The sequence below is a fragment of the Filicampus tigris genome, chromosome 5 (genome assembly GCF_054856515.1).
Source record: "Filicampus tigris isolate MCC_2025a chromosome 5, RoL_Ftig_1.0, whole genome shotgun sequence".
Lineage (NCBI taxonomy): Eukaryota > Metazoa > Chordata > Actinopteri > Syngnathiformes > Syngnathidae > Filicampus > Filicampus tigris.
In genome coordinates, this window is record NC_141221.1 from 771,272 (window position 1) to 780,000 (window position 8,729).

At 51.9% G+C, this 8,729-nt stretch overlaps 1 protein-coding gene across 3 annotated transcripts in view; it reads right to left on the reverse strand.

Annotated features, from left to right (window-relative positions):
- Nucleotides 1-1,277: 1,277 nt before the first annotated feature.
- Nucleotides 1,278-8,729, reverse strand: part of LOC147146767 (uncharacterized) — an 8,790-nt gene continuing 1,338 nt past the window's right edge. For 2 of the 3 annotated variants that reach the window (XM_086031919.1, XM_086031917.1), the window contains exons 2-11: nt 7,832-8,134; nt 7,366-7,461; nt 6,517-6,657; nt 6,246-6,409; nt 5,725-5,861; nt 5,153-5,246; nt 4,628-5,038; nt 3,987-4,152; nt 3,722-3,846; nt 1,278-2,586 (exon numbers count right to left, since the gene is read on the reverse strand). In XM_086031919.1, the coding sequence (XP_085888045.1) occupies nt 2,263-2,586; nt 3,722-3,846; nt 3,987-4,152; nt 4,628-5,038; nt 5,153-5,246; nt 5,725-5,861; nt 6,246-6,409; nt 6,517-6,657; nt 7,366-7,461; nt 7,832-8,134 (1,961 nt within the window). In that variant the 3' untranslated portion in view covers nt 1,278-2,262. The remainder of the gene's footprint in view (nt 2,587-3,721; nt 3,847-3,986; nt 4,153-4,627; nt 5,039-5,152; nt 5,247-5,724; nt 5,862-6,245; nt 6,410-6,516; nt 6,658-7,365; nt 7,462-7,831; nt 8,135-8,729) is intronic. The other variant, XM_086031918.1, reaches the window with a different exon arrangement.

Sequence of the window (8,729 nt, forward strand, 5' to 3'; positions counted from 1 at the left end):
AAGTGGCCCGCCTCCCGGAAGTGGCCCGCCTCCCGGAAGTGGCCCGCCTCCCGGAAGTGGCCCGCCTCCCGGAAGTGGCCCGCCTCCCGGAAGTGGCCCGCCTCGGAGTCCAATTCAGCCTGTGGGGATGATTTTTGCAAATTGGAAAGAACACGTTCACTGCAACTTTCCAATGGAGTGTTGTTGCTAATTTTGGGCACACCACTCGCTTATTGCCAAGGTGGACAAAAACATCCGTTTGCAGGTGCTTCTCCTCTGGCCGATGAGCGGTAAAAAAAAAAAAAAAAAGCATGGAATCGCATCTTCGGGAATTTGCTGCGCCTCCTCGACTCGTGTGCACGGGGACCACGTCGACTTTGGTTTGCCCACAATTGGTCGCGTCTGGTTGATGACTTTTTCCAGGTGTTTTCCGCTCTGCGTCTCTTCCCGGGAGGTGCGTCATCCTCCGCACGGGACCGCCGCCGACTCTCTGCGGCCGAGTCCTCTTTGCTGCCACCGTGGCAAACTTGAAAAGACACGCACAAAGCCAAAGCTCCGCGAACCGGGCACGGTCGTCGCATGCTAGTAGATGGCCTTCACCTAATGTGAATGGCAGACCACCCTTCGCCACCCCCGTTGTACAGTGACTCAACTTTAGGTCTCCAAAGTCAATCCAAAGATTTTCTTGACAAGATTATGTTGTATGCAGGCCTGCTATTCCAAACGTAATGCGTTTGTGGTATATGAGAAATGCACCAGATTTTAGCTAGCTCAGGGGGCGGCCATTTTGTCACTCGCGTCAACTGAAAATGTCGTCGCAGTCGCTCAGGGCTGATCTGTTTTCTGAAGCCGAGCCATGACTGGTCATTAGCTGAGCAGTTGCGATGTCATCTTCAGTCGACACAAGTGAGAAAATGGCTGCCCCCTGAGCTAGCTAAAAACGAGGTTTCCTCTCCATCCAGGCCAAGAGAGAAATCTGGTCCAACACAAGGTGCCATTGGTCACAACGAGCCCTTCCTTCCACTCTTTCGCCGCAGTGCACGTCGATAGTGTTGCGGATCGCTTTAGGCCGTGCCGTGACAGTGTTGACAAAAAGTCGGCGGCCAAGTCGCAAAACAAAGTGTCACATGTTTAACACCCAATTTTGGTTCACGTGACACCGTTTGTCGTTCGAATTTAACACCGGCCAACACTTTTTCGTGTCGTATTCCAATTCACCGGCGTTGCAATCGAAAAACAAAGTGTTCACTTTACCACCTTGCTACGCCATCTTGAATAAAAGACATGACACTAAGAGCTCACATTTGTTTTTGTTTTGTTTATTCAAAACATTTCAGTCAACAGTTGAGACTTCAATCATTGCACAGCTCATACAAGAGCGCCGTAAAGCACAATAAATATTCCCCACATGACTGTCAGGTCAAAATGGCATAGAGCACAGAGCACCTTTTGTTTGAAGCCAGCAACTTTGCGAGCGCGCACAAGTATCGGAACGGAGACGACTACATTGGAGTCAAGTGAATAACATTGAATATTTGCTGGCACGAGCCTTACTTGCATCAAGGCCGCTGACTTCCGCAGACTGTTGCTGCATTCTTCATGTCGTCCATTTCTTTTTCTGCAGCCTCTTTCGGTTCTTGTTTGGTTCCGGGTGTGTGTGTGGGGGGGGGGGGGGGCGGATCATCGTCGTCGTCGTCGTCTCCCAAGCACTAAAAGGCTCCACGTCAGCATTTGCCGACTAATCAACAGAACGCAGGGCTGCTTGATTAGGACAAAAGATGATTGTTTTGGTGATAATTGAAATGACGATTATCCAAACGATCGTTCATTTTTGGCCACTAAACAAGAAAATGTCCCAACGGAAAAAAATTCTAAGGACAAATACATTTCTTTGAAACGCTATGTAAGTTCTCTTTGATCCAAACAAAATTGATCAAATTAGTTGAAAAATGTGCGCAACTGTATAAATTCAAGTATGATTTCCTTGAGTAAACAAATATAGCGCGTTGGATATAAATGCGTATCAATAATCGTTTTTTTCCCAACGATGCCAAAGTTGTAATCGTGGAGTGCAATAATACCAAAGTGTAATTGAATTTGGCCGACTTGCTCAGCCCGAAGAGAACACGCCATTGGAAGGAGACGTCGGTGACGTCGGTGACGTCGACGTACAAGCCAAGCGTCAAAGGGCGCCCGAGCGGCCTGGCTCGCCACTTCTCCGATGCTTTCCCGCACCGGCGCATTGTGAAGGCTGCAAAGAGCGCGAGCGCTCCCGCGGCCAATTCAAGTGTGAATGTTATTGATTCTGGCCCGGATTTCCTTGACCCTGGGACTCTCCTTTGTGGTGGCCACATCAATGCCGTAGAAGGTTGTTTGGATGAAGGTGTAGAAGTTGAATAAGGCCTCGTCGTAGGACAGGCCAAAGACAAAGTGAACCTTAAACAGTTCGTCAAAGGCACCCGCGGCGGTCTGCGCCGCGCAGGGAAGGGGCTTCTGCTCCAGGATGATGTAAAACTTGTCAATTGCGCTCTTCTTTTCGCCGACGCAGAGGAGGAAAGGTTGTGCCGAAGCCACGCCCTTCAGGAACGCTGCCATGCTCGTGCCAACCTAAGATGGGAGGGGCGTCCGTTAGCAGCGCTCATTTCGCGGACCCCCCCCAAAAAATTGGGAGGGGGTGTGGGGGGGAGTTCTGTTATCTTTAGAGCGGTGATTGTCAAAGTGTGCTACGCAGAAGAGTCACTGCCCGAGCACACTTGCGTTCATCTTTGACTTGTTACTGTTTAGGGAGATTTTTTTGTATTTACGTTTTATGTGCAATACATTTTTATTCAATCATTAGTCGGGCGCAGTTTTTGGGAGTAAAATGATCGGGCTTCCGAAAGTTTGGACTCTATTCCACTATTTTGCGTTTTACTCCTTTAGTCTGACGTCATTTTCATAAATTTCAATGGTCATCGGTCATTTGCTGTCCCCACGGCTTTTTTCCCCTTTGGTTCATGTTCTCTCTCGGAGGTGGTTTTTGCCTGGCGTTTTGTAAACAACCGATTGAATAACGTGGCTGGCGACTGTCGATACATTACGCTCCTATTCAACCAAACGCATGCCTTTTTCCTACTTTTCTATCATCTCGTGCTTTGTTTGTACGGACAAACAAGCCGAACTCTTTTCTTCTTTTCTCCATCACTTTCTTGCGGTCCACAGCGAATACTGTAATTCACGTCAAACTATGGGAACGCCTCGTGGCCCGAGGGGCGAATGACGAGGACGCTGCATCGACATATCCGCGGCATATCTATCCCATATCCAGCCATCATGTCGAGACGCACACGGTAGAGGCCCCTCTTAGCCAATGGGATGCCAGGAAGATGCTAGCTAATAGCCAACGGCAGAGCAGCTATGAGTATCTTGCGCTCAGGAAAGTCCGGAGCCGCGAGTAGCAGCCCATACTTTTACCTTCGGTATCCTGACATTTCTTTGGTAACGAGAGGCCGTATTTTCCTGTCCAGGCGTTTCGTAACTTGACAATTTGGTGCGAAGAGACGTTCGTAAGTAGAGGTACCGCTGTATGTCGGCACTCGTGACTTTTAATGTTGCTTCCGTGTGGCGGCATCCAGTCAAAAGCATTCTTGAAAAACAAGGCCGAAACAAATCCGAGTCAAGACGTACTCCCATCGACTGTTTGAGAGGGATGAAGCGGCTGGGAAATGGCGAGCAAGAATGCGTCAATGCGTCATGAGCGGACCTTCATGAATTGAAGAAGATGGTCGGCGGCTTCGGAGGCACTGATTTTGCCGTGTCTTTTCCCTTTTGCGGTTGGAGGCAAGAGATGAACAAGCAGGAGGATGGCTGCCAAGTCACTGTCCCATCCTAGCCGATTCGTGCGCGCACACACGCGCGGAGACACACACACACGCACGCGCACACACACACACGCACGCGCGCACGCGCACACACAGAGCCATGAATCACAGGCATGTGGTCTGACGCGCGCCTTGGCAAAAGCTTACCGGAATCACCGGACTGTTCCTGAGCAGACAGAAGCTGGTCCAGCTGAGTGACAGGACGAAGGCTTTTGCACACGGCGATGACCCTGGGCTTGTAGAAAGTGGGCCACTTTGCCACAAAGCTGCCGGCGACGTCGCCTCCAAAGAGCATGCCGAAGTCTTGCTCAATCTGACGCAGAGAAAGTCTGTCAAAAGAGCCGCTTGCCGAGCACGCGCCTTTTTCAAGTCCAGTTCGACAGAGCCGCGCGCTTTGTCGCAGGGCCGATGCCCGGCGGCGGTCGTCAAGGAGGCCGAGATTTGGAGCCCGCGTTCATTTTTGCCAAAAAGGCAACATCCAATCTCAGGTCTCGGATCTCTATTGAACATTTTTTTCTCCAACCTTTTTGATTGTTACTCTACATTTTTGACAATATACGTCTTTGTGATCAAATTGGAACAAGAAGTTCATTCAAAGAAAAGCTCCAGAGTGTAAATGAAGCCCTCCCAAATTTCAAAAGGAGAGAAATGTTTGTTTTCAACCGATTCATTGCGGGCCATCAGATGTTGTTGTTTTTTTGTTGCTGTTTTTCTTCCCCCCCCCCCCCCCCCCCCCCCCCCCAGAAAGGCCGACGGCGATTTCCATCACATCGGCCCGGCTCTCCTACGCCTGCTTGGGAGTGGATCCCCGGTGGTCTTACGAGGCCCGGCGTATCCAGGAATCGCGGGAAGTGATCCAAGACGAGCGAGGACTGCTCCAAGTCGCGCAACATGCTCTGCCTGTGCTTGAAGGTGGCCTTCATTTTCTCTTTGACCAGGGACGGCTCCGGCGAACGCTTCATGGCCAACACGGCCCGGGCGCACTCGTCCCCCGAGAGCTGGCCGCGCTCGTCCCCCGGGAGCCGGCCGCGTTCGTCCCCCGGGAGCCGGCCGCGCGCCGCGCCCGCTCGCGCCGTCTTGGGGCCGCCTCGGAAAGCCGGCCCGCCGCTCATCTTGGATTTGCCGCCGCTGTTGCGCTGAACCGTTTTCAGCCGATAGGCCAGGTAACCCTGGCCGCTGCGGCAATCGTAGTAATGCTCCTGCCGGACAAAAGCGGCGCGCCACAAACAAAACAACGGACGGGACATCAGCTCATCAAGCGTCCTTCGTACAACGGGGCCAAACAAGAAAGGTTTGCGCGGCGCGCTACTCACAAAACCCGTCGGGGAGGAATTGTCTTTGAGATTGGGGAAGAGAGTGACAATGCCAAGGGCGTAGGTCATGCGCACATCGACCGGAGGGACACGCCTACAGCGCGGGACAAACAAAATGCAGCTTCATTGACGGACAAGTGGCCTCAACTTTGTTCATCCCGATAATGAGAGCTCGATCGATTCATCGATGACGGCAATTACTTTTCATCATCGATTCATCCTTTCGACACCTTCGTGAAAACGTCCGCATCTTCGGACGTGTTCCGCGCCAAACCAGTAACTGGATCAGAATTCATTTCAACATTGGACTTTTTCCAAAATGTCACCGTACTGAAATGTTAACGTTTCCCTTAGCTTTGTTTCAAACATAAAGTGCATGACGTTCCCAGGCATAGCTTAGGAACGTAAAGTGAAAAAATAATGATCATAATAATTCCCTGAGGTTTACCCGGTTTTAATATGATCTGTTATCGGTTCGCAGATTAAAAAAGAATAAATAAATCCATCAATCAATCAAATCTGATCCCGGCCGATAATGGGCGTATCCCTCCTTGACATTGCGAGTTCCTTACCCGTGACTCTCCATCATGTCGTCCACCAAGATGTTGACCAGTCTCTTTCTGGTACGATCCGAAAGGCCCTTTGTTTCCTCATACTCTTTGCAGATATCGCCACCGCCCGGTTTGTGGCGAAGAGCACTGGAAACGATCTGCGAGGCGGCGAGGCCCACGTCAGCCACGACAATGCGCCGGACCAGCGTGCGGCGGCGAACCTCGCTCGCTCACCTCTCTTGCTCACCTCTCGCTCACCTCTCGCTCGCCCGCTCGCTCACCTCTCTCGCTCGCTCACCTCTCTCGCTCGCTCGCCTCTCGCTCACCTCTCTCGCTCGCTCACCTCTCTCGCTCGCTCACCTCTCTCGCTCGCTCGCTCACCTGTCTCTCTCGCTCGCTCACCTCTCTCGCTCGCTCACTCACCTCTCTCGCTCGCTCACTCACCTCTCTCGCCTCTCTCGCTCACCTCTCTCGCTCGCCTCTCTCGCCCGCTCGCTCACCTCTCTCGCCCGCTCGCTCACCTCTCTCGCCCGCTCGCTCACCTCTCTCGCCCCGCCGCTGTCCGCCGCTCCCTCGGCCGGCGTCCTCTTACGTCCTTTTCCGTCCGCGGCAGCCCAACTTTCCGGCGAGCTCCTCGACGAAGACGACGCCTCGGACTTTGCCGGCGCGCACGAGCGGGCGGCGGCGTCGGCCGACTTGTTCTCAGCTGAGGGGACAGCGGCGCAAAGTCACGGCGATGACTCGAGGCTCTCGGCGCTAAAAGCGGCTGCTTGAGAAGACGCCATGCAAATGGAGCACGCTCCAATTTCTTACCGCCGCGCCCGGTGGCGTACACCTTGAACGATACCGGGGCCAATTTCAGCAGTTTGTCGAATACATCCGCGTCCACGTCTACGCCGGAGGAATCCTTCAGGTCTACATCAGCGCCGTTTGGCAAATGAAATTTAGCTGAAACTACAGACAAAAACAACCTGACTGGAAGGGACGAAGCATCGAGCAAGACAAACTCAAGACGGAACATCAACGCACATTTTTCAAATGCGACAAAAATAAACACTCGGAAACAAGACGAATCGAAAATCAATTTAAAAATTGATTTAAGCTGCCTAAATTATGCATCAATTAAACATTTTATTGATTCATCAAATAATCAATTCGAGTCGCGCCGAGTGTTGCGTTTACCAGCCCGGACAACTCAGCGCTCACAACTCGCAGCAACGCCAAACAATAAAAGACATAACATAGCTAGGTCATGAGAAAAAGTGCTGAAAAATGATGTTCCCATTCTGAAAGGTTTTTTTGCATTCCAGATGCATGTCACATTTTCAACGTGCAGATCAAATGATGCGCGTGTGCGTGTTGCGTTTGCGGATGGCTGCAGCACCACACTAGCGCACAGAGACAAGCATGGGAGCCATTTCAGGACAAAAAAATAAATAAAAAAAATCAAACCGAATCCAAAATCGGCAAGTGAAAATCGAAAAATCCGATCGGGCCTTGAGTGAATCGTTACACCCAGCCCTATTCGGAAACAAACAGCACAGAGGGGGAGGACAGACGTGGCGCACGCTTTCAAAGTTGCCCAGTTTGTGGGCCATCATATGTCGGGAGCGGCGAACCGCGAAAGCCCGACGGCAAAATCGACTTTTTTGCATGGCTTACCTTCACGAATGAATCTGAAGTAGTCGTAGCAGTCGTCCTCCATCGGTACTTGAAGCCACTTGTGGACGCCGCCGTGCTCCACTTGAACCAGCAGCCCTTTGAAACACACACAGGAGAAGTCGGCCTTTGCGTTTTTTTGAAACATTTTGAAAAAAATATGAATTAAGTTCCTGGGATTGAATGTGGAGACTGTGAAAAGACAAAGAAATTTGTCAAGGGCAGTGAATGAGTAAAAAAAAAAAAAAAAAAAGAAATTGGGAACTGAAAATCGAATTGAATCGGGGCTCGAGTGAATTGTTACATCGCAGGAGGCGCATAGAACATTTATAGGGGGGTTGACTTCCCCTTTAACAGCGTCCTCCAACTCCCAACACTTTTAGCACAAATGTCTGTCTGTGTGTGTGCGTGTGTGTGTGTGTGTCAGCAGGCACTTCTTTTTCAGAGCGCTTTGAGTATTTGTCGTCACCTTGGCAGTCCGCCCCTTTCACATGGGCGGTGTCGCCGCTGCCCGACGGTGGCGCCGAGACCTTTTGTGCTGGTGGTCCTCCGCCGTGGTCTCCACTTGGTGGAAGCTGTGAGCACCCTGCAGGTTTTTTGTCGTCATCGTCACGGCAGCTCGCAGGAAGGCCGCTCGGTGGCAACGCGCTGACGTCGGCCTCATCCGCCTCTTCTTCTTCTTCTTTCACGTGGGGGAGGCCAGGCGGCTCCCAATTGCAAGCCTGCGGCTGAGGGCGATCCACTTGCGGGCGAGCAATCGGCAGCTGACCATCTGCAGGACCACAGCAAGGCAAAGCGTTCAGCCGTTGAGCTCGGATGCAGATGCTGCCGTGCGCTTGGTTGTTTCTTCTGTCATCATACGGGAGGGAGGGAGGCGGGGAGGGGCGGCGGGGAGGCAGGGAGGCAGGGAGGCGGGGAGGCGGGGAGGCAGGGAGGCGGGGAGGCGGGGAGGCGGGGAGGCGGGGAGGCGGGGAGGCGGGGAGGCGGGGAGGCAGGGAGGCAGGGCATTCCACAATGCTCCCACCAAAACAAGCAACAGTCATGCTGAAAACGCCGATTTAAGCCTGACCAATTGGGTTTTTTTCGCTAACAAACACACAATGGAATTCAATACAACTTGATTTACAGAGCGCATTTCAGCTACAGCTGGAACAAAGCACTTGATGTTACATCAACAAAATAGCAATAATATACCAAGTGAAAGCAATCAATTCAAACACAAAATACCACATACAAAGCCATGGGTCACTGTTTCTAAGTGCTGATGAGCAAGGAGGGGCTTCACCTTAGCCAGCCGTCTAACATGAAAGAAGCCGGACCTTAAAACAGCGCCGATTTTTTCCCAATTTTCGATCACTGTCCAATTG